General features: G+C 49.3%; 2 protein-coding genes across 3 annotated transcripts; both read right to left on the reverse strand.

Moving 5' to 3' along the window:
* Positions 1–736: 736 nt before the first annotated feature.
* On the reverse strand, positions 737–11,561 carry KCNS1 (potassium voltage-gated channel modifier subfamily S member 1). 2 transcript variants are annotated; one of them, NM_001168733.1, is given in 5 exon segments: positions 1,836–4,887; positions 7,180–8,222; positions 8,687–8,765; positions 9,688–9,895; positions 10,453–10,644. In NM_001168733.1, coding segments are annotated over 3 exon segments (1,590 nt in total). In that variant the 5' UTR covers positions 8,763–8,765; positions 9,688–9,895; positions 10,453–10,644; the 3' UTR covers positions 1,836–4,416.
* A 7,094-nt stretch (positions 11,562–18,655) lies between these two features.
* Positions 18,656–24,233, reverse strand: WFDC5 (WAP four-disulfide core domain 5). The gene is given in 4 exon segments (NM_001169023.1): positions 18,656–19,217; positions 19,605–19,745; positions 19,839–19,979; positions 24,069–24,233. Coding segments are annotated over 4 exon segments (372 nt in total). The 5' UTR covers positions 24,154–24,233; the 3' UTR covers positions 18,656–19,212.
* Positions 24,234–25,770: the final 1,537 nt, after the last annotated feature.

Here is a 25,770-nt window from a genome sequence, read left to right on the forward strand (position 1 = left end):
CAAATCTATTGCTTCCTATCCCTATGACTCTGAGTTCTGCTTACTTAGAGAGACTGTCACCTGGACTTTCTGAGCTTTTCTTTTCCCTAGGTGTGTATAAAGGGAGTTACAATCTTGATTAGGGTAATCAACCACCCTGTCAAGGGGAAATACGGTTACTGCTTCACAAAGTAGGCAGAAAGGAATGCAAGTAACTCCATGGAATTCCTTGGGGAATCTTCACATGCCAGCAGGACTAACAAGTGCTCAGATTCTCTACGAATAAAGGTTTAGGTTACCCCATCAAACAAAGAATCCCAACCAACTAAAGTGCTGGCCAAAGGCAGGGGGCATGACATGGTTCACAGAGAAGGGATGTTATAAATGCCAGCGGCAGCCTTATGACCATTACAGAAATGAGGACATAGCAATGACCTCTTTTCCTCCTTGCTGTGTTTTTCTTTTCCTTTCCTCTAGTATATATAGGGTATGCTGGTGGCAGTTACATTTACTATTTATTCCTTATATTACAGGATACTGAGACAGAATTAGTGGTACCAGTGGAAGAATGAACTTATAGCTGGATTCATGAACAGGATATGCCCCATTGGGTGTCTTTCCTTTGGGGAGATCAGTATATTTTGGTTATATATAAGAGAGTTTCCTTATGTTAGAAACATGCATAAGTCTGTGTGTATGGGAAAAGGATGGGAGTGTATGGTATGCTATTTTTGCCTATTAATACCTTTTGCCTTTATTTTGGTGACAATACGTGGTCTTTTCTTTGGGTAAGTACCTTTCCTCCAACTGCTGCAAATACGAATACAGTACCTTGCCCTCCATCCCTCCCGAGAGAGGCATATGACTCAAGTGAAATCAGACTCTCTCCTGGGATTGGAACTGTGAGCAGGATGATACAGGGAAGAAAGGTGACTGGAGGCAGATCATGTGGGTGGCAGTGTTTTAAACAGAAGGTTCATGAGTCTTGCTACTGAGGTCCCTAGAGCTCCCCTCATTCCTGTATTTCCTGAGGCCTCGTCAGTCAGCTATTCCTTTGATCAGGTGAATTTCACAGATACCCTTCTGTAGTGGGCCAAATGGTGGCCCCAAACATATGTCCATATTTTAATCTCTGGAACCTGTAACTGTTACCTTATTTGGGAAAGGGTCTTTTTGCAAATGTGATTAAGTTAGGGATCTTGAGATGAGGTCATCTTGGATTATCCTGGTGGGCCTAAGTGTCATCAAAAGTGTCCTTGTAAGACAAAGGCATTGGAAGATTTGACATACACAGACAGTGAAGTGAGATCAGAGGCAGAGACTTGAGTGATGCAGCCACAGCCAAGGAAAGCCAAGAATGGTGGCAACCACCACAAACTAGAAGAGAAAAGGAGAGGGTTTCCCCCTAGAGCCTCCAGAGGGAGGGTGGCCCTGCTGACATCTTGATTTTGGATTTCTGGCCTCCAGAACTGTCAGAGAGTACGTTTCTACTGTTTTACGCCATCAGGTTTGTCTGAGTTTGTTACAACAGCTGCTGGAAACTAACATATCTTCCAATAAATTCATTTTTTTGCTTAATGTCAGTTTCTTTTGCTTATACCCCAAACTCTAATTGTTAACAGTTATTCATCACTTTAATTATTCAATAAATTATCCTTTTTGACCAAGTTTGTTCCAACTGAATTCCTGTCACTTGCAACCTGTTCTGGCTGGCACAACCACAGACAAAGTCTGTGCCAAATCCAGGACTGGAGCCTGAGAATGTGGATTCCAAGTCACTCCACATATTACCCACCCTCTCCAGTCACTCAGGCAGCATGTCAGGGAGCCATCTCCACACAAGCAGAAACACGTCCTGGGGCCCAGCTCTTTATTTGCATAATGGTTTTCATTGATACATGGGAAGGGGAGCAAGTTGTTGCTTTTCTGCCAGGACCACAAACAGCCTCACAGTGGGCTCAGGCCAGATGGTTCTCTCTTGAGCTTTCTCCACACCAGTATCAGGGACCTGTTCGTAGGGTCAGAAAATTTGGAAGCCATTGGGTTTCTTGGTGTGTTCGGCAAGACCATAAGGGTGGTACATGCAGCCCTTCTGATCTGCCCCTAAGCTGGGTTCAGCTGGGCCTTGATGTAAGGAGCAGAGTGTGCAGAAGGGCTGGTATGTGTGTGGTGAATTCATGAGAAGCCCTTTCCTGCTTAGCTCCATCCTCTGTTCCAATCTGGAGACCCAGAATCCATTCATATGTAGGGGGCCAACTATGTACTAGACCCTGTGTATGACACACACGTGCCATTCTCTCTGCTTGGAGTACTCCCCCCTGGAACCCCATTTGCTTAATTAGCAATTTATCATTTGGATGGTAGGTTAGATTGTCACTTGCTCAGGAAAGCCTTCTCACTTTCTCGGGCCATGGTCCCTGATACATCATACACACCCGTACTTAGTAGAGCTCACTAGGATATATTTGTGTGATTATTGCATTAGAGTCTATCTTCCCTACTAGTCAGTAAGCTTCATGAGTATAGGGATATATTTTTCCACCACTGTATCTCTTGAGACTAGTAAGCAGTCCACAAGTCAGAAGCCAGTAAATCAGAGTGGCTGGGCATAACAACAGCGTGTGCGTCTGTCTGTGGGTGGCAGCAGGGGAGACACTATGGGGAACCTGAGAGCGCATGCCTCACGCAAAGGCATTCAAATTCTTAAAATATAATAAAAGTACTGTTGGACTAAGCCAAAACATGACTGCAGGCCACACATGAAGCCCCAGTTTAAGACTCTTCCAACGAGTATTTGTTGAGTAAGCAAGTAAAGAACCTACAAGGAAGATATTGTAAAAATTTCAAGAACCAAGCAGGGACGGGGCAGGCAGAGCTGAACGGACCTCCTTTTCAGTCTTGTTCACACCTTTTTGAGGGCCAGGTCTCTCTCTGGCTATCTTTTTTCCCCCTCTGTGCTTGGCACCCAGTGGGCTGTAGGAATTATCTATTCAACATTTACCAAACACCTGCTCTGCACCAAGCCCAGAGTTCAACCAGACAGTGTCTTCCATCTTGAGGCTCAGGGTGAGGGGACAGAGACAGCCACAGTCAGACAACAATAGCACAGTGCTGGGTGCTGTAGCCACAGTATGTGGAAAGGGCTACTGGACCCCCTCCTCTGAGTTTCTTAGCAAGTGGAGAGAAGATTCGGCAGATGGGTATGAGAGATATGCCCCCAACAAGGATGACGGGGCTGGAGCTGGCCAGAAGGGACAGGACTCTCACACATGGGCCTGGATGGGTACTCTAGGTAGGGCTGGACAAGGTAGGGCTGGACGTTTGTGTGACGGGCAGAAAGGAACTGCCAAGGTCAGGCTGCGGGGGAAGGGTCTGGGAAGCCAGTATTCATATATGTCAGCCCTCTGCCACCAACATTTCAGAGCTGAGCCGGCTTTAAGTTAAGAGACCCCTCTGCGCTACTTGGCTTTCATTGCCCTCTGGGTCATAGATTCCGACCGTTTGACAGAGAGGCTGGAATCTGGACTTGGGGGCAGGGATTGGACCACTTTTCACAGCAGGTCTTGGTGCAGCTAGGTCGCCTAGACCTCAGGCCAGGGCCCCTTCAGAGTTTCTTTCTCTCACATCATCCCTGGGAGGAAGACTGGAAGATTATTGCTTAGCAAATCTTGCATACCAGCTAAAGAGGCAAGTACAATGCTATTGTACTTCCTCCCAGGACTCATCCTCCTTCCCTCCAGGACTCATCTTTGAGACCTGACTCCTGTTGGATGCTCCTAGAAAGGAACCACAGCTGAGATCCAGAGCTCCTATATCCAAATCTCCTGTCTGGACCTTTCTCTGGCTCTGAAAGGGATTTCTGACCTTGTGGATCAACTCTGGGGATCCATGAATCCCCAAAACGCACATGCAAACTTCATGAGGGCAGAAGAAAGATGGAGTTGACGGAGCATTGCTCCAGGCCCACCGACAAGCCCAGATTCCAAACCTGACTCTGCCACTTCTAATTGTAACATCTGGGAGAGGCATTGCTCATCTGTTAGCCTCGGTTTCCTCATCTGTGAAATGGCAATAATTATCTTTCTCCAACACAGGGCCAAACATGACCTGGCTCATGTACAGGAGGTGCTCAGGAATCATTAGCATCCTTTCAACTTCCTCCCTCTGGCTCATGCCTGCTTCATGAATGGCTTGGAGGAAGGTTTATAAAGCTTTCTGAGTTGCTCGCAGAATCTCACAGAATCTAGGGTAGCACTGTCCTGCCCTGGACCTTTGGAGGAAGGATTGGAGGAAGGAATGCAGCTTTTGAATCTCATTTCTCAGGACAGCATGAGTGATCTTGAGAGGCTCACTACCATGAAGAACTTTAGCAGGGGAGGAATCTCGGCTGTCTCAGCTGACTGTAGGGGCATGGCAGGGGGTCACAGATCCCTGGTTTTAATACATCTGAGGGTGTGGAGGCTCACTGGGGGCCTGGGTCTCTAGATCTGCAGACCGTCCCTCCTGAGAGGTTTCTCGGGATGTCTCCAGAGATGCCTCCGACACCGCATCAACGCTGCTCAGCAAGTCCTCAAACTCCTGGTGGTTGCTGTTGCGCACGGCTGCCTCCAGGGCCTTCTGGCGCCGGTAGAAGTGGGAGAACTTGTTGAAGATGATGGTGATGGGGAGCGCTACCACCAGGATGCCCCCTAGGATGCAGCCTGAGGCTGCCAGCTTGCCAGCCACCGTCACTGGCACCACATCCCCATAGCCCACGGTGGTCATGCTCACTGTGCCCCACCACCAGCAGGCTGGGATGGTGTTAAAGCCCACGTCCTCCTCCTTTTCAGCTGTGTAGGCCACACCAGAGAACACTGACACACCCACGGCCAGGTACAGCAGCAAGATGCCCACCTCACGGTAGCTGTGCTGAAAGAGAATGTAGAAAGCCAAGTCAGAGTGGATGGGCTTAGAGTCCTGGTATTAGGCATATGGGGAAAGTGAGGCCCAGAGTGTATAAGGGACAGGTCCAAAGTCAGAGCAAGATAGAGCTGGTGCTAAGACCCAGGTCCCCTGACTTTAAGATCTTTGAACTATAGTTGGCAGCAAAACTCGCTGGTATTGAGCACAGGCCCAATTTCTATTGTCCAAGGTATCTGCTAGGCTACAGCTGTTTCTTCTAACTCCGGGTTACTGGTGGCACCACAGCCAGGGAATGAAGAGCTTGTGACTTTTACACTGTTGCGGAACCAAGAGAACCATAGTTTATATTCCACAAGGCAAAGAGTTGGTTTCATGTACTTTTGACTGATCTGAAAAGTATAAAAATTTGTTTGCTCCTCCAGGAAGCTGAGAGGACATAAGTCCCCTGGACCACCTATAGAATTCACTTTCCTATGGCCATGTATGTTTGCTTTGTCCCTGAGGCCAAGCTCTAGGGCAGTGATTTCAAACAGGGTGGTTTTGCCCCCCCTCCCCTCTGCCCCTGCAAGGGACATTTGGGAATGTCTAGAGACAATTTTGGTTGTTGCAACTGGGACAGGTGTGCTACTGTCCTCTAGTGGGTAAAGGCTAGGGATGCTGCTAAACATCCTAAAATGTACAGGGCAGCTCCCAAATCAAAGAATTACCTGATCCCAAATGTCAGTAATGCAAGGCTGAGAACCCCTAGTCTAGAGCAGACTCTCTCCAACTTTAATGCGTGGAAGAATCATGCAGGGGTCTTGGCAGAACCCAATCGTGTAGTCTTGGGTAGAGCCAGAGAATCTACATGTCTAGGAAGCTTCCAAATGATGAGAAAGCTGCTGGTGGGCAGGGGCCTCACTTTGAGTAGCAAGGCTCTCATCTGGAGTATTTTACACCTGCATCTTAGGCCCTGGCAGCCCTGATCAGTAATACTCTTCTCCCCTACTGAAGACAAAGCTAGTAGTGTCGGGCCCTGGCTCTCTGCATGGAGGAGATAGGGCAGCGTTCTGGGGCACAGGGATCTTCCCTGGGGAGATGCTGAGCTCAGGGGGTCTGGCGAATGTAATTCCTTATACCTGCCCAGTGCCCTAGGATTCTGCCTAGGTCATCTGCCAGCACCCAGTATCCTGAGGGCATACAAGAGGCTTTACTAAGCCTTGGATGGAAGGGATCTTTCTTTTAGCATTGTCTGGGAATTATCAGCAGAGTTGCGTGGAGCTTTAGGAGAAAGAACATGAGGTGCTGGAGCCAGGCACAGCTGGGTTCTTCTCTGGGCTCTACTGCTTATTGAGGAACCTCCAACAAGCACTGTCACCTCTTGGAGCCTCAGTTTCCACATCTGCAAAGCAGTGACAATAACACTTACCTCTGTTTAAACCTCTCAGGAACTCTCCTATACCCTCGGGACCAAGTCCAAAATCATGTGCCAAGACTTCACGGCCCTTCGGTACCCTGCCCAGCTCACCTCTTCAATCTCATCTCTGGGAATCTCCTTCCCTCCATGTCCTCCTCCCAGCATTCATCTTGTTCTCTCTCCAGGCCTCGGCACATGCCGTTCGCCTTGCCTCCCTCTTCAAACCAGGCTGATTTCACCCCCTTGAGCGCAAGCTTGCCAGGGCAGTGATTCACCCACAATGCAGCACCTGGCACCAGGAGGATGCTCAGTAAACTGCAACCAGGCTTTAAAGAGCCAACCCTCCAACCTCAGCTTCTTCATCTACGGGAAGAGAATAAATAATAGCATCTTCCTGAGGAAGTTCTCCTAAGGACTAAATTGATAATGGATGTGAAATTGGCACAGATTGAGTGCTCAGTAAGTGTTAGCTCCTGGGGCTATTCCTAGACTTTACCTATTAAGAGTGACCTATGATTATCAGAGCCCCGATAGTGCCAGAAGAAAGGCTCTAGCAGAAAGTCAGCATCCTGCTTGGCACATCTTTATGATACATATAATTTGATGTTTGATAGATATATCAAAAGTGATCTTTGTCTTTTTTCTTTGTTTTGAAAAAGAAAGACAAGCAAAGCTATGCCCCAGTTTTCTCCCTAGGAAAAAGGTAAACCCTTTACAGAGCTATTGGGATAATCAGACTGCATGTGAAACATACACCTGGTGTCCAGCCCTGTGCCTGGCACAAAGGACGGGGTCTCAGTTCAACGTGAGCCTGGACTTGGGAGGCTTGTAAGTTTACCTGCTAACCTGCCAGATGGCTACACCCGCCTATCCCCGCTCCAACCTGGCCTCAAAGGCCGTACCTTGAGTGTGGCTCCCAGCGAGCGCAGCCCGGTGGAGTGGCGCGCCAACTTGAGTACGCGGAAGATGCGCATGAGGCGGAACACCTGCACCACCTTGCCCAGGTGGCCGAGCTCCTTGCCGCCCGTGCCTCCCTGGTCGCCCAGTGCCACACCAGCCAGCAGCGTGAGATAGAAGGGCAGCACAGACACAATGTCGATGAGGTTGAGCGGGTGGCAGAAGAAGTTGCGCGTACTGGGCGCCAGCAGGAGGCGCGACGACACCTCAAAGCTGAACCAGGCGATGCAGAAGTACTCGAGGCGTCGCAGCACTGGGTCGTCGCGCACGCCTTCCGGGCTGCGGCCCGCGGCCACCGCAGCCACGGCGGCCGCCGCCTCGCGGGCCTGGTACTCGGGCAGGCTGTGGATGCACATGGCGGCGATGGAGGCGAGCACCACGCTGATGGAGACGCAGCTGAAGAGCTTGCTCGGCAGCGAGTAGCCCGGGTTCTCCATGGTCAGCCAGAGGCGGCGGCGCAGGCGGCCACAGCGCGCCGCGCCATAGCGCGCCAGCTCTCGCTGCACGTCGGAGATCTCGTCGGGGCATGGGTCCACGCTGCTCGGCGTGTCGCTGTCCTCGTCCCAGGCGCGCGGCTGGGTCAGCCGCCTCTCCAGGTAGCGCGCGCGGCAGCACGCGGCCAGCGCGTTCTCGCCGAGGCCCCAGTAGTCGGCCTCCTGGCCAAAGGCGAAGACGCACAGCTCGTCGAGCACGTGCAAGTGGCCGGTGCGGTAGAAGTGCAGCAGGCCCAGGAAGAAGCCCGGGTGCCGGTCGAAGTAGAATTCGTGCGCCGCCGCGTCGTAGTCGTCGCACAGGCGCCGCGCCTGCTCCTCCGACGCCGCGGCCTGCAGGCGGCCCAGCCGCGTGCCCGGGAAGCGCGCCAGGGCTCGCGCGCTCAGCAGCCGCCGCACGCCACCCACGTTCACGCGCAGCGCCTCGTCGCTTTGCCGCCAGCGGATCCCGGTGTCAGGGATCGGGCACTCGCTCACCAAGGCTTCAGTGCTCCTCCCTGCGGACACCAGAAGGGCGCGCTGAGGAGTTCCTGGGCTTCCCTTCCAGGAAGACCAGGTTAAAATCCCCTCCTGCATCCAACCAGCCAAGGGGTGTTGGAGACTCTGTGTGAAGCATCTGGTATGCAGGAGGCGCTCAGTAGGTGGCAGGTGCCCTCTGGACTCAGAGTCAGGCCTGGCTTTGACTATCCTTCATCCCCATCATTTGACTTTGGTCAAATCACTGACCCACCCCACCCCCATTTCATTTTTCTCCTTTGGAAAATAAATGCTTAGATCTACCTGGAAGGATAGGAAAGCAATGGAATCGCAGGATGTCCTGGCACCTAGTGGGTGCTCAATAGGATGTCTCCTTTTCCAGGACAAACTTGGATTTATTTACAGCAAAGTTCTACTGTGGGATCTGGGGCCCTCCAGCCCTCTGAACCTGTTTCTTCTGCAAAATGAGGATAGTAACACTTACCTCCTAGGGGTGTTGGGAGCACCACTTTAGACCGGAGGCTCTCATAGTGTGTTCCCCGGACCAGCAGCATCAGCATTACCTGGGAATTCGTCAAAGATGCAAATTCTCAGCCTGTCATCGATTTACTGAATCGGGAACTCTAAGGCTGGGGTCTAGCAGTCTGTGTTCTAACAAGATTGGAAAGTGATTCAGATACATGGTCAAGTTTGAGATCTCCTGCTTTAGCTTATGTAAAACATCTGTAGAGTCAGCCAGACATGACCTTGAACCTTGACTCTCTGTGTCACCTTAGGCAAGTCACATCACCTCTCTGAGCCTCTGTGAAATGGAGATAAAAATACTCACCTCAAAGTGTGGTTATGAAGATAAAAAGACCTAATGTCTTTCTTGGGCTTGGCTAACAGAAGGAATTTAATAAATTATTCACTGGTGTCACTATCTTCTGGAGTCAGGCAAACCTGGGTTTATCTCCACCCCTGATGCACCTGGGGGCTTGAGGAAGCTGTTTATCCTCCAGGTCTCAATTTACTGCACATCGTAGACAATAGCGCCTACCTCCGGGGATGACTGGAGGATGAAGGTAGATTATAGAAAGTGCTTAGCCTTAGTGGATACTCAGGGAGGATTTAGGTTCTTCTACCACCCCCTGACTCCTGGCTCTGCTGGAATTGGAGGCTAGTGACACCTCCTCACCACTGGCAATCTCATTTGCATTGTGGGTTCAGTAATGCCTAGACTAGGGATTAAGTGTGTGTAAAGCACCTGGGCTTGGCGTTAAATGAATTTGGGGTTCCACCCTTAGCTCTGTTACTATTAGCTCTGTGACCTCAGGCCAGTCTCCTTCCCACTCTGGGCTTTAGCTCCTTTACCTCTAGAATGGGGGTAATGTTGCTTTGGATGAATCATTATTGTGGTATCTGTTCAAAGCCCTGGGTAAACAGTAGATGCTCAATAAATGTTAATCCCGTGTACTACCCTCTGGTCGGACCTGAGTCTGCCACTTACTAGCTGCTGACCTTGAGTGCATTCGTTGCCCTCTCTGGGCTTGTTTCCCTATCTGTGGAACCGAGTAGCATCATACTTTCCAGGAGAGGCTCAGAGGATTAAATGATGCAAGATGTTGATTGCCAGCATGGTCCCTGGCACATAATCAATGCACAATAAACATGTGTGATGTAGCTCCACTCCCACCTCCACTTGGATCTCCACCTGCATTTGGCATCAAAAAATGAAATTTCTAATCCAGTTCCATCACCCATTAGAAGCATAATATTGGACAAATCCCTTTGTCCATCTGGAACTCACTTTCCTGCTCTGTGAAATGGGATAATTAATTCAACAAACATTTTCTGACAAGAACCTGAAGATCAGTAAGAAAGATTAAGTGACTTGTTCAAAATCACCCAGCTAGTCCATGGCACAGCTAAGGTTGGACAGCAGGTTTTTTTCATTTCATTCTCTCTCCACACACTTATTTTGAGCACCTCCTATCTGCTAGTCACTTCTCTGGGCTCCATGCACACCTCACTTGGTTTAATCTCTACACCGACCCTGCCAGGGAGGTTTTCTAATCCCATTTTACAGATGAGTAAACTGGACCAGCCAGGGTCTCCAAAGCGCGGCCACCCCACACTGCTTCCTCCTTGCGGGGTGGGAGGTCTCTTAGAGGGGGTAAGAGCACCAGGAACCCCAGGCAGCCCCGCCTCCCACTCTGGCTGCCCCGGACCATCCCGGAGCCACGTCCCTCCCCAGAGGAGGCCCCTTACCTGTCGTGGCACCTCCCGGGCGCCTCCTGTGTCTGTCCCAAAGTCACCGAAGCTGGGGGCCGCTGGCTATACTCGGTCTCGCCGCTGTCCCGCCGGCCCCGCAGAGCCTCCTACTGCAGGCGGCCCCGCTGCCCTCTCCTTCCTTCTTCCTTGCCTAGTCCCCCGCGGCTGAAGGCCGCATCGATCGCTGCCGGAGGAGGGAGTGAGGCCGCTGGCGGCTGGAGGCGGCGGTTTCTATTCCTGACTCGGTTAGGGGGTGGTGGTGTCAGGAGACTGGGCCTACCTGCAGGGGCATCCTCCGGAGTTACGGGGCCGGGAAGGAGGGGTCATTTAGGGCATGAGGATTCCCCTTAGAGAGGGATTTCAGCAGAAGCTTCTCTGGCAAAGGAACAACAGTAATCATGATTTGCTTAATTGAGTGTTTAGTATGTGCCAGGGTACTTCAGCTGCTGTAAGTGATTGATCTCAGCTATTCCTGGCACACTCTTGACAGGGCCAGGATCTTATGTCTCCCATTTTAGGGGTGAGCTCCAGTCACTTCCTCACACCGTAGGTAACTGAGTTAGGGAGCTGTAGAAGGTGGCCTCATCTCCCTTGGAGTCCCAGGTTCTTCTTAGGTGAGCTGTGAAACTTGAAACGATCATTTTACCCCTGAGGCGCAGTGTCCTTACCTGCCCACGGGCTCCTGATTCCAACCTGCCAAGTGGGTTGTGAGGGCAAAGAACATGTGCCAAAGAGCTTTGTAGAGGTTGTGAAGTCCCCACACGTGTACCTATTGTGTGGCTGCTGGTTGGGGAGAGGTTACTGGAGACTAGGGCCTGGATATGAGCCTTTGCAAATATTGTTATGAACAATAATGATAATTACCAACATTTATTGAGTACTTACCTTGGGTCAAGCGTATTTCTCAATCTCACTCAAACTGCAAATTTATCTGTTCAGTAAGTGCTACTATTATTCCTATCTCACAGATAAGAACTGCTTTGAGAGGTGTGGTGACTTGCCGGAGGTCCCATGGCTGACTTCTGAGTCCTCTAGGCCAGCACTGTCCAACACCTTTAATGTGAGCCACATATATTATTTTATTTTTTATTTTTTGAGATACAGCCTCACTCTGTTGCCCAGGCTGGAGTGCAGTGGCACTATCTTGGCTCACTGCGTCCTCCGCCTCCCAGGTTCAAGCGATTCTTCTGCCTCAGCCTCCTGAGTAGCTGGGACTACAGGCATGCACCACCACGCCAGGCTAATTTTTGTATTTTTAGTAGAGAGGGCGTTTTGCCATGTTGGCCAGGCAGGTCTTGAACTCCTGGCCTCAAATGATCCACCTGCCTCGGCCTCCCAAAATGCTGGGATTACAGGCATGAGCCACTGCACCCGACCCACATATATCCTTTTAAATTTCTGATTGCAACATTTTAAAGAGTGAAAAACAGGTGAAATTACAGTTACCCCTTGAACAGTGGGGCTTAGGGAAACCACTCCTCCATGCCTAGAAAATTAGAATATAACTTTTGACTCCCCTGAAACTTAACGAGTAATACCCTACTGTTCGCCAGAAACCTTACCTATAACATAAACAGCCGATTAACACATAAATAGTATCTACATATATCTTAGGTATTCACGACATAGCTAACTTTTTCTTCAGGCTTTTGATAATTCTAGGCTACATGGTTCATCTGTAAGTTTTTTCAAATTGTCACAAATCTCCAAAAATTTTGCAACGTATTTGTTGGAAAAAAATCTGCAAATAAGTGGACAGTAGCAGTTCAGACCTGTATTGTTTCAGGATCAACTGTATTTTTAGTAATATCTTTTATTAAATCTAAAATATTATGATTTCAACATTGGAATCAGTAAAGAAATTATTGAGATATTTTACATTTTCTTTTTTTTTGTACTAAGTCTCTAAAATCCAGTGTACTGATTTTTCTTATTGTTACACAACAAATTACCACAATTTAGTAGCTTAAAACAATACAAATTTATGATCTCATGGTTCCTATAGGTCAGAAGTCTGGGCATGGCCTTACTGGACCCTCGGGGTCTCACCAGGTTGAAGCCAAGGTGTTGGCCAGGGTTGAGGTTCTCATGTGAGCTTCAGAGTTTTCTTCCAAGCTCACAGATTGTTGGCAGAATTCATTTCCTTGTCGTTATAGGACTGAGGTCTCTCTTTTCCTGCTAGCTGTCCACTGGTGATCAATCTCAGATTCTAGAAGCTGCCTGCAGTTCCTGCCCCATAGGCAGTTCACAGCATGAATGCTTGCTTTCTTTTAGGCACATGAGAGTGCTGAATTCCTCTCCTGTAACCAGTCAGAGAAATATCTCTGACTTTAAAACTCTCACCTGATTAGGCCAGGCCCACCCAGGGCAATCTCCCTCCTGCCGTATAACACACATTCATGGGCTCCACCTACACTTAAACAGGAGGAGATTATACAGGGATGAGGATCATTGAGGAAGGGTCATCTGAATTCTGCCTTCCATATATAAATCCAGTGTACTCATTTATTTTATTTTATTTTTTATTTTTTGAGAGAGATTTTTTGAGATTCACCTATAGCAAATCTCAGTTTGGACTAGTCACATTTTCTGTGCTCAGGAGCCACACATGGCTCGTGGCTGCCATATTAGACAGCACAGCTCTAGGCTGGGCCACTTCAGTTTTTCCCTCGAAAGAAGAAGTTAGAGGAAGAAGCTGCTTAGTGAGCATCTTGCCCAATTCCCTCATTTGACCAACAGGGAAACTGAGGCAGATTTGCCGAGAAGCAGGTCTTCTATTTCCTGGCGTAAGAGTTTGTCTGCAGCCTTCGCTGCCCCTTAGGACTCAGGAGTTTTCCCTGGAGCTGCAGAGACAAGTTTCCAAAACTGAGAAAAGACAGACCTATTTCCCAAGGGCAGAAGAGAATGAAACCAGGATCTGGTTTCATCCCCAGATTACACAGTGAGAGGTAAATGAAGTTTTGGTGGAATTTGTGAGCCACAAGAGTGGGAAGGTGGGCATTATGGGTGGGAAGGATGGGGTATCCCTGTCCTTCATGTATCATGGATGGGCTGTCCCCCAAATTCTCCCCCAGTCCCTGGCCAGTTTTAGCCATTTGAATCCGTGCAGTTTTACCTTCAGAGTAAGCTTGATGTTGCAGAAAATACGTAAGTGTTTGGAATTAAGTAGACCTGGATGTGACGGGCACCTTCTAAGATGTCTCCCAGTGATGTCGGCCTCCTGGTGTTCATGCCCTTGTGCAATCCCCTCCCCTTGTGTGTGGACAGGTCTTACTGATTTGCTTCTAATGAACAGAATATAGCAAAAGTGATGGGATGTCACTTCTCTGATTAGGTTACTTAAGGTTGTGACTTCCAGCTGGCTTTGATGAAGCAAATCGCCAGGCGGGAAAGGTAAGGAAATGAGGGTGACTTCCAGCCAACGACCAGCCAGGAGCTGTGGTATTCAGTCCATTAAGTCCTCAAGGAACTGACATTCTGCCAACAACCCTGTGAATTTGAAAGTGGATCTTTCTCTCATTGAGGCTCAGATGAGACTCCCACCATGGCCGACCCCTCGAGTGCAGTCTCGTGAAGCAGAGAAACTGAAACAAAAGACCCAGTTAAGCTGTACCCGGGTTCGTGACCCATAGCAACTGTGAGATAATAAATGTGTGTTGCTTTAAGCTGCTGCATTTGTGAAACCTTGTTACACAGCAATAGATAATGAATACACTGGGTTTGAATCCTGCCTTTGCCACTAAACTGCTGTGTGACCTTGGGCCAAGCACTTCTCTTGGATCCTTATCTTCTTCATCGATAAAATGGGAACAACACCCACCTTTCAGGATTGAGATGAGGATTAGCACATGCTCTTCCCTCTCCATGAACAACTCTTCCTGCCCTTTCTTTGCCCTGCATATCAGTTAAAATTTAACTTCGCTGCAGGAACAGAAACAGAATTACAGTGACTTCACTAGAAAAGAGTTTACTTTTTTTTTTTTTTTTTTTTTGGCAGGCCAGGGTAGGTGCAGCTGCTCATGAATAGCCCTGAAGACCCAGGCTCCTTGTCACTTCCTCCTCCACCGTTCTTATGTGACTCATTCGTGCCCACAGCTCCTCTGGGATCCTTTACCACTTTTGTGCACAGAGACTCCTGGTATGTTTTTCCTCCTGACAGCTGGTATCTTGGGCTTTCCTGAGGCTGCCAGAGCCTGCTATGGCTCCACACAGGGAGAACCTGAAGTACCTGAGAATGTATGTGCTCCATGTATGCTTGTTTCTAGAACTGCCCTGTGGGACTTCACTGGATTTCACATCATCACTGGCTTCTCTTCATGGTGAACTTCTGTACTCCTATAGCCATTTTTCCTGAAAACATTTCCGAAGCGTCACTGTCATATGATTCTTCATCTTAAGATTTATTTTGGGGGAACCCAACTAAGACAATCCTCAAGGACACCAGATGGCTGTTCTAGTGGCAGCAGCCATGTTCCAGGAAGGACACAGGGTAAATGGATGACAGACAAAAGGCCAAGTCCATCTCCTTAGTTAGGAAAACTATAGCTTGCCAGGAAGCCCCTCCTAATAGATTTCCCTTGCTTCTGATTGGCCAGTCTTGGGTCACACGATCATTGTTTGGTGCAAGGGAGCCTGGAGAGGAAACATATTTTTAAAATTTTAATTTACCTTTAAAATTGAAATATACTGTTCCCGTGGTAAAGTGCACAAATGTTAAGTTACAGCTGAATGATTTTTTTTTTTTTTTTTTTTTTTACAAATGTATGTATCCATTGTGACTACCACCCGGGTCAAAATATGGAATGTCACCGGCACTCCAAGAGCCTGGGGGTGGGGCGGGGCAAGTATTTCTAACTGGGGACATTGCTATTGGTAAGGAAGAAGGGGAGAATGGATAATTAGAAGTGTTCTACCTGGCTAGCTCCTGCTAAAACTCAAGGTCTTGACCTGGATATCATCTTCAGGAAGACTTGCCTGGTTTCTAGGCTGAGTTAGATCTCTCCCGGCCTCCCAGGCCTCTCCAGTTTGGTATATGTCATGCAGCTCTCTAGCTAGGGCTTTGTCTCATCCATTAGTGCATGAGTTCTGCAAAGCACAGCCTAGAGCCTATATTAAGTGCTCAGCAAACATTTATTGAATGAGTGAGGGAGGAAAGCAAGGTTAGAGTCTGCAAAAGGAACCAGCCTCCTCGGAGACTTTTCAGAAAGCCACTGGAGACAGGCAGTAGAGATAGAGCTGATTGGGTTGGAGCTGAACTTGGAGCTGGCACTGCATAGACCAACTCACAGAACTGCTGGAACAGGGAGTGAGTTAGCCAGGAAGCTGAGCAGGGAATCTAGAATGGGCTGTATAGATGCTGCTACCTAAAGCCAGAGAAGCCATAGTCTGTGACCTGTCACCTCCTGCCATTCCAAGGACCTAGCTCAGAACTCAGGGCTCCAGGATAGTCACAGGGCTCTTGGCAGCCAAGTCTTAACTGGCTTACCTGGGAGCTTCCTGCTGTGACCCCCTAATTTTCCTCCTGATGCCTTTGAGGAAAGAAACCTAGGACAATACGCTGTGTATCAACAGGCTTGGGCTCCAGTTGTCTAGAATTAAGTCTGGTCACTTAACTTTTTTGTGTCTTTGTGATCTTCATTTTTCAGATGTGGACACTGAATCTTCAGGTAGGAGGAGTCTTAAGTGGGAGGAATCTTCAAAGACCGATTATAATTAATTAGTATAGTCAATAGGGACGTAAAGTTTATGGTTAGACTCCTTGGGGTTGAATCCCAGCTCTAGTACTTACAAGTTGGACAACTTTGGCCAAATTAACCTCTTGGTGTTTCAGTTTCCTCATGTGTGAAATGGGGAAAAGTAATGAAGCCTACCCGATAAGGATATGAGGATTTAATGAGATTATACAAGATTATACATGTAAAGTGATTAAAAGGATACCTGGTGCATGGCACATGATCTGTAATTGTTGGCTGTTGCTGCCTTGATTACTCTCAAGGGAGGACTATGGTGTGGTTTAATCCTGGCTACATCATTTCTCAGCTGGAGGTCTTGGGCAAGTCACTTATCTCATAGCCACTGTTTCTTCACTGTCAAATGGGAATAGCCTTTCTCAGGGTTATGGGTTGGATGAATGAAATGATGTTTAAAAGTGGGAGATCTACAGTAGACATTCATTACAGACTAATAACCAGAATCTGAACTAGTTAAGCTCTTTCTGTGATGAATCTGTGACAAACAACCCCTGAATCTCTGTGTCTTCTTACCACAAAGATTTATTTCTCTTTGGCAAGTTTGAGGCTTGGCTGGTCTGACTCAGCTTCAGGCTTGCCTCAGGTGTCTCTCCAGCAAGACAAGTGGCTTCAGGCAAGCTCTTCTCATGGCAGAGGGCAGAAGCTCCAAGAAGGGTGGAGGCCAGGTGCGGTGGCTCACCCCTGTAATCCCAGCACTTTGGGAGGCTGAGGCGGGCAGATTGCCTGAGGTCAGGAATTCAAGACCAGTTGGGCCAACAGGGTGAAACTCCATCTCTGCTAAAAATGTAAAAATTAGCCTGGTGTGGTAGCAGATGCCTGTAATCCCAGCTACTTGGGAGGCTGAGGCAGGAGGATCACTTGAACTCAGGAGGTGGAGGTTGCAGTGAGCCAAGATCGTGCCGCTGCACTCCAGCCTGGGCAACAAGAGTGAAACTCCATCTCAATAAAAAAAAAAAAAGAAGAAGAGTGGTGGTATTTTTCTTTAAACAGGCTACACTGTCACTGCCACCCACATCCCGTTAGCTAAAACAGATCTCCTCGCCAAGCCCAAGTCACTGGGGCAGGATGTACACTCTCCCTGAGGGAAGCCACTGTAAGCATGGGGTGGGGAGGGGAAAGGGAAAATTGTAGGCAAATAATCCAATCTACCACATTATCTGTGTTAACTATATGAAGTTATATGTAGATGGGGAAACTGAGGCCTAGAAAGAGGAAGAGAAATATCTAAGGTTGCTCGGAGTCAGTGACTCCCAGACAGTTCTCCTTCCCCTCTCCAAGACCTCATTCTATATCCATGTAGTTAGCATCTGGCACTTTTCAGTCAATGGTTCAAGCATTTGAATCCCATGGGAACGACAAGGAGGGTGAGGAAGTAGAATTCCTTCCATCTTCCAATAGGGCAAACAGAAGCCCAGAGTGCAGAAGGATGCACCTGTCATCACACCGCAAGGCCAAGAGAACAGGGAAAGAAGACCAAGGATTCCCAAGTTGACCTCCACAGTGGACCGCCCAGTCCCTCAGTCTTGTGCTGGATACAAGAGGCCCAGCAGATAGAGCAGGGAATTTGCCACCTCCTTCCTAGGAGGAAAGTGGGAGAGTCAGGAACCCAGCTGTCTGGGTCCAGGGATGTCCCTTGGGATGGCTGTCATTCCCTCATTGACCCCTTCTCCCTGCAAGAAACACTCATTAAACCCTGACTGCATACTAGACCCAGGAGAAATTGAAGTGAGTGAGGTAGAGAGAGGCCCACCATAATAATGACATCCTGACTACTTGAGCAAAATTTCCCCAAATTTGGGGCAATTTGAAGTGATCTTAGTATGTACCTGGATGCAGTGTCACATAACGTGAACTCCTGAAGTGAGAAAGTCATTCCCTTCTCAAGCCTTCTGATTTCCCCAGGGAGAAAGGCTCAGCTTAGAGGTTTGCATCTTTAACCCTTTAAATCTTCATTGATTAAAACATAGACTGGCCATGTGCGGTGGCTCACATATGTAATCCCGGCATTTTGGGAGGCTGAGGCAAGCGGATCACTTGAGGCCAGGAGCTTGAGACCAGCCTGGTCAACATAGCGAAAACCTGTCTCTACTAAAAATACAAAAATTAGCCAGGCATGGTGGCGGGCACCTGTAGTCTCAACTACTCAGGAGGCTGAGGCAGAAAAATTGCTTGAAACGGGGAGACGGAGGTTGCAGTGAACCAAGATCGCACCACTGCACTCCAGCCTGGGCAAGAGAACGAGACTCTGTCTCAAAAAACAAAAAAACATAGGCTGAGTACAGGCTTCAGGCTCAGTCTTGGCAGGTGGCTATTGCTAGCTAGAGTTTAATAACACTATTTAATATCATTTAATCTGACATGATTTACTTTAATGGAACTGAGCTGTTTCCATTGTATTTGTTTTCGTAATTCCATTTGTGGCAATTGATCTCATTTATCTCATTTATAGTAGTGATATCAATTTTCTTTTAAAATGAATTTGTTTATACACAAAAGTGAGTCATTTAAAGAAAACATTAAGTAAATGGTGGCACAGGCAGCGTGGAGCCCATCGTGGTGCTATTTTGTAGTTATGGTGAAAATCATGAAAGAGGTGAATGACTGATGTTTGGAAAACTCTGCTAGAATATTCATTCTGGGTGGTTGGGTTGCCTGAGGGAGAGGTCAGGGTCTGCCTGAATTGGGCTTTCTTGGTGGAGGAAGCAGCATGTACGGATTGGTGTGAACGTGTTAGGAAGGGTGGGAAACTCGTATGGCAGTGGTGCAGGGTGCTGGCGTGATACAGAGGCCTTCCTGCGAGGTCAGGCTATGGACTTTGACTCCCAGGGGGAGAATCCAGGGGCAGATGCGTTGCAGGGAAGTGACAGCAGGCCAGTGTTTATCAGAAGGCTGGAACCACCGCTAGTAGAGATAGTGCTGTCCGGCGGGCAGGGCCCCAGGCCTCCCATCGTGAACTCTTTCCGTTGGTCCCCAGCTTAGGTGCAGAGCCACGGATCCTAAATCAGAATTAGCCTGAGGAGGGAGAAAGAAAGGGTTAATTCCTTCCCATAATAGGGCTCTGGTTTCTGGCCTTGGTCTCCCATCCATGCCCGACCAGCGCAGCTCTGGTTGCCACCAAGGCTGGACTCCTCCACCCCCTTCAAAAGGGCAAACGGAAGCCTGGAGCAGTTTAGGGCTGTTGTCCAGGTGCCACAGCAAGCTCAAGAAGAGAACCAAGGACTTCCAGGTTCTCTGTTATCCTAGCAGGACTCCCCCAGCCCCTATCCAATTCCCCAATCCTAGCCACGGGAGGCCCTGACTTCTGGGGAGGCATGCTGTTAAGCTTGCAGCAGTGAAGAAAGTATTAGAGCTGGGGCTCGGAGAGGGAAGGCACCTGCCCCTGGTGCCCAGGAGCCACACCTCTGGCAGGATCTCGGCAATCCCGGCCACAGGCGCTGTGGCAGCATCGCTTTTTGCCCGAGCAGTCTGAGTCCTTGTGACACAGGTGGTTCATGGGGCTGAGGCAGCGCAGTTGGTCCTGTGGGCAGCTGCCCGGCTTCACTGCAACACAGGGAACTGGGTGAGCTCTGCCTGTGCCCACTGGCCCTGGAGCTTGGGGCTTGGGTGGTCAGCAAGGTAGACAGGGGCATTTACCAGAGACCCTGGGGACGCACTGGCGGAAGCAAGCTCTGTAGCAGCACTTCCTGGTCAAGGGACACTGGCTGTCTTCCACGCACTGGTCAGGCACCGATAGGAGGCACGGCCCATCATCTGCTGGGCAGCCTCCCCATTTCTCTGTAAGAGAATCTCCCAATATTGCAGCTGGAGGAAGCTCACGGTTATGTAATAAGCACTCACCTGGGAATGACAAGATCTGAATTCTCCATCCCTTGCTTCTTGCCTGTCTTCTGGCTAGTTTTTTGTTGTTGTTGTTGTTTGTTTGTTTCTAATGACTCCAAGCCTCAGTTTTCTGGCTGTGAAATGGGAAGCTGGGCTAGTTTGAGACTCAGATGGCACAAATGATAGGGGAAAATGAAGCCCAGCATCTCCACTCTGGCCAATAAGGCCATGCCTGGTCTGGGCCCTGCCCATCTCTCTAGCCCCATCCTCTACTGCCCTTCCACTCAGTGGCTCCAGATCTGCTCCAAGCCAGCTCTCTTTGCAGCGTTCTGGCTCTGGCTGCATCCTTTGCCTGGTGCACTTCTCCTGTACTCCATTTGCCTGGTCGGCTCATTAGGACTCAGCAGATACATCACATCCTCAGAAGACTCTACTTCTCTGACCCCACATTAACTAGGTCAGCCCCCCCACCAACACACACACACACTCAGTTCTTTCCTCCAGAGTTTGTGACGCTGCATCTGTTTGTCTGTGTCTCTCACTTGGCTGGAGGTTATGAGAGCAGACACCCTGCTAGCTTTGCTCACCATTGGTCCATATCACAGCACTTGGTGCAAACAGTAGGGGCTCAGTGACTTGAAAAGAAAGGGTTTGGAAGTGAGGCCCAGCATCGCACATGCGTCAGCAGCGGCCAGCCTGGTGCACTGTCACAGCCACAGCTGGCCACGTCTGTACTGTTGCGTTCACCACTGTTGCAAATGGCATGGTTTCGAGGATCACGCATTAACTCTATCTCTGAGGTGTTCTTCTGAATGGCTGTAGAGTGTTCTGTCCCAGAGCTTACCTAACCACTCTTCTTGCTGGGATTTTGGGCCATGTTCAGATTTCATGCATAAAGCTGGAAATCAGTATCTTCCTCCATGTAGAGGAGGAAATCAAGGCCTGAAAGGGGCAGTGACTTGCCCAGACCCACATGGGCTGGAGTTAGGACTCCCAGGGCCCGGCTCCCTCTGACCTCTGTGAGTCTCCATCCACCTTGAGCTGTAGACATGGAGCAGATCCCAGGCCTTCAGTTAAATCCAGCATCAGAGAAAATGTTCAAGAGCTCCGAGGGGCAGCTGGATCTGGTGACTTTATCTCTGTGTCCGCCACTCCTCCTCAGCCCCCTGCCTGGGTGCTGGCTGCACACGTAAGTAGGCACTTTGCTCACATCCTACTTGCTCTAAGTCAACTTCAGCTGTCAGAGCGGGTTGGTTTAAATTGAATTGCTGCCCCCTGCTGGAGAAAGAAAGGCTTGGCCGGGGAGCGGGGAAAAGTGTGGGTTTGGGGTGATGGGAGTGATGTGAGGGCTCCTGGGAAACAGTCTGAGGTCAACGGTTTAGCCCTGAATTCACAAGTCCAAGCCAAAGGTGCTCGGGCCTCAAAGGGTGGGCCAGACGGAGCTGCCTGCACTCAAAGCCGGTGGAGCCAGGTGGGTCAGGCAGGGAGAGTTTCTGTACCCAGGGGCCTGGAGCTGAACCTTGGGGAATGGGCAGATAGGGAGAGGGCATGACAGCTGGCATTTCCAGTGGAAGAACTGTGATAGCTGCAATGTGGAGGTGGGGATAAAAGCCTGGCATGTGTAGAGCCAGTGTGAGGCTCTAGGTGGTCACACTCACTTTGTTTGCCTGCCTTTCCTAACAGTCCCTCCAAACCAGGTTCTTCACTCACAGATGTGTACATCGAGACAGCCACACACATCCGGATGCATCCACCATGGGTGTGTAGACTTAGAGAGCAAAAGAATTGTATCCAGACATGGTTAAATATATACACTTGTACACACAGATGATACACACACATAGTCAAATACACAAGCACATTTAGATCTAGACACACAATTAGCTACAGGCTTAACAATAGGAAATTGCAGATAGTCAACTGTTTTATCTACAAAAGTAGCAATTTTACATGGTTCAACTTAATACACACATATATACATACGGACATCCATCGGATAGTTATACATATGCAATATATTTATAAACACATATATAAACAGGCAGTCACATATGTACATATGAGCTGGAACATAATCACTGTAAATACACGAGCATACTGTCATGTACACATGCCTACCCACATAGATACATACACAGACACTCAGACACACACAGTTGTGTATATAAATATATAGCATATGTGTGTGAACAGAGACATATATACGCATACACAGTCATATACACAGAATCATATGCACAGGGCTACACAGACACGTATATCTTCCCAATACCACATAACCGCTGACAGCATTTAATTAGGCACTTGCTGTTTATCAGGGACTATGCCAGGATCTTTGTATCAGAGACACCCAGACGTTTGAGTGAGAAGGGGCAGAATGCGGAGCTCTTATAAACAGAGGTGGCTGGGCTTCCACAGGCAACAAACTGAGACTTCCCTTCCCTTGGCCTCGTCACCTTCCTCCATTGTCTGAAATTCTACCAGCAGCCAGGCAGATGTCTCATGGGAGAGAAACGAGTGGGGACAAGGTGTGGTAAACTGGGGGAGAGACAAGCGTGTCACACCTGCCCAGGCAGAGTGGCCCTGCGCAGGCTCGGTTTCTGCTGTGCCAGCTCTTTACCTCTGAGCAGCCAGGTTGAATATCGGGGTGTGCTCCCTAGGAACACAAGGACTCCCCCAAATCACCCACTTATGCTGTGCTTACTGTGTGCCAGGCCCTTATTCCTCGAGACACCACTCACTCCTGAGAGAGAGGCATAGGACCTCATTTTACATGGAGTAAGTCTTCAGACCTGTCCTGCTGCCTTCCAGGAGTGCTCCGTATGGAAGTCCTAATAAACTCACACACTTGCCGATCTGGCCTTATCCAAGTAATTCTTTGGTCTCTCGGCTCCTTCCTAGGTTGGGGGTGCATTCTTCAGTCCTGGGGTTTTGCTGTAACAGTTCGTAAGGTGAATCTTTCTGATTCCAAATACCTGCATTCAAATGCCACGTTTGGCACTAACTCAGAGTCAGTCTTTGACCTTGTTAAGGGCTTCCCCACTATGCCTCAGTTTTCCTCATCTGCAAAATGGGGATAAAAATAGTCCTGTCCTCACAGCATCACATTGAGGAGTTACGTGGTGATGGTGCATGAATCACAGCCAACACAGGGTCCGGCCTTGGAGCTCACTAGCGTACTTCCTTCCTCAGCCTGTCCCCATTACTGTCCCCTTTCTTAAAGGCAGGGCCAGGGTTGCACAGGTGAATGTAGGTTAGAGTGTTCCAGCCCCAGAAGAGGATGGAGGTGGAGGCCTCACCCAGAGCAGGAGTCACCTGTCTAGTCACTCAGCGGCCCTCCCTCACCTGTCAGCAGGCCAGCCCCAGCCTTGTCAGGGGTGGGAATGGGGACAGCAGGTTGGGGTGATGAGAGCTAGAGACAGAGCTTCCTCCCCACAAAGCCCAGACCCCAGAAACCACACCCTCTCCTCAATTCCCAAGTCCTTTTCACAGATGGGGCAGTGGACCCACCGACTCAGTCACACCACAGACCAGCAGGTGCAGACAGGGTCCCTCCCCACACCTGGAGGCACAGAGACACACATGGATACACATGGAAAGGCACAAGCTCAGACGTGTGCATGCAGCCATTCTTAAGTGTACGTGTGCAGACAGAGCTTTCCACAGACAGGCAGGCACAAAGACGCAGACAGAGCTTTGCACAGACAGGCAGGCACAAAGACACACGTCTACACAGAGACAGGCACGTGCATTCCCCTCCCCGCCACCCCCTGACATATAGACAGGCACAGACAAGCACTGAGAAACTGGCCGAAAAGACACTTACAGATACCAACACAGGCAGGTGGACACAAATGTACACAAATAAAAACACAGGCTTCTGAAAGCACTAAGAATCAGGCATCCACACATACACACACATACACATGCACACACGCGCACACACCCCCCACAGGGAATGACCTGCCTTCTCCCAAACCCTTACTCTCCCTAGAGAAGTAGGGACAATCTGGTCCCCAGAGCAGAGGGATTTCCCGCACTCACCTCCCTTCTTCCTGCCAAAGACAGCAGGCAGCTGACTCCCCACAGCCAGGAGGGCCCCCAGGAGGAGGAGGCTCTGGATCCTCATGTTTCTGCTGCCGGTTCAGGGCCCAGGGCCCCCCAGATTAACACCTGCAGCCTCAGGGAAGCCAGAGAAACTTAGTCAGGAGAGGAAAGAGAGGGGGTGTGGAGTGACACCATGCTTGCTTCATCTTGGCCCCACCCCTGCGGGCCGGAGGCCTCAGTGCAAGGGATGCTGTCACAATTGCTGAAGACAGGGTGACGGCACATCCTGCATGTGGGGGACTCAGATCCAGTCTTGCCTGTATCGGTGACTTGGGCTGCGATCTTGGGCAAGTCTTGTCTCTCTCTGAGCCTCAGTTTTTTAATCTGTTTACCGGGCGAAGGTTGTTGAGTCAGATACTTGCTTTCCTGGCTCTCAAAGATGTTGAAACCCCAGCAATGTCTAGGCAGTAGATAGAGGTCAGCTTTGAATAGCAAAGGAGTGAAGGTTTGCAGAGTTCTGGATGCCTAGGAAGGGAGAAGGCGTTAGGGTTAGGCTAGAGTTTGCTGCCAAAGAAGGCTGGCCCAGGTTGGCATAATGAGTGAGGCCAGCCCTGGCTTCTCCTCCTGGGTCCTGTGGGTGGGAGAAAGACCACTCCGCCTTTGGTGAGATCACCAGTGGCTTCTGGTAGAACTACCCTCTTCCTGGGACTGGCTTGGCTGTTGAGGGTGAGGGAGCATGGCTTTTGGCTTGGCTAAGTTTGCGGTCACAGCAGATGCATGGCCACTGGAAACTCTTCTCTGGCCCTAAGGGATCCTGAGCAAAAAAATGTCATCTCATCCAGGGACCCCCTCCTTAGATTTCTCCAACATCTCTGATGTTGGCTTCTGCATTTGGTAGAAGAGAGGGAGCTGAGACTTGGCATGGTAAGGGACATCCTAAACAGAAACGCCATTGAAGTACATTTTCTCAGCCTTTCCATTTGAAAGACTAGGAAATTGTGAGATAGAGATGAGAGGGAACTTGCCCAAGGACACACAGCTAATTCCTGACTAAGCTGGGACTTCCCACTGTGGCCTCCCTATCATCTTCATTTGGTTCCCGGGTTTTAAAAGCAAGTCAATACCTCATCTGATCCTGAGAAAGGAGGGTGATATTACAGGGCTTGTCTCACTTACCCATTCCAATCCAGGACAGCCCTCGCAGCAGGAAGTTCTTCCTTGGGTTTAGTATGAATCTCTCATGCTGTCTTCTAAGCTAGCAAGATAGGAGAGGCTCTGTCTTCTATGATCTGATGTTACTTTTGGAATGCTAGCACCTCCTTGGAAGCTTTATCTTGGAGGAAAAATATATGAGCCCTTCCTTCCTCTCTCTCTCTCTTTCTCTCTCTCTCTTTCTTTCTTTCTCCTTCCTTCCTTCCTTCCTTCCTTCCTTCCTTCCTTCCTTCCTTCCTTCCTTCCTTCCTTCCTTCCTTCCTTCCTTTTCTTTCTTTCTTTCTTTCTTTCTTTCTTTCTTTCTTTCTTTCTTTCTTTCTTTCTTTCTTTCTTTCTTTCTTTCTTTCTTTCTCTCTCTCCCTTCCTTCCTTCCTTCCCTCCCCCTCCTTCCCCTCCTCCTCCTCCTTCTTCCTCCTCCTCCTCTTCTTCTTCTTCTTTTCCTTCTTCCTCCTCCTCTTCTTCTTCTTCTTCTTCTTCTTCTTCTTCT

This window comes from Papio anubis, chromosome 16 (genome assembly GCF_008728515.1).
Source record: "Papio anubis isolate 15944 chromosome 16, Panubis1.0, whole genome shotgun sequence".
In the NCBI taxonomy this organism is placed as follows: Eukaryota; Metazoa; Chordata; class Mammalia; order Primates; family Cercopithecidae; genus Papio; species Papio anubis.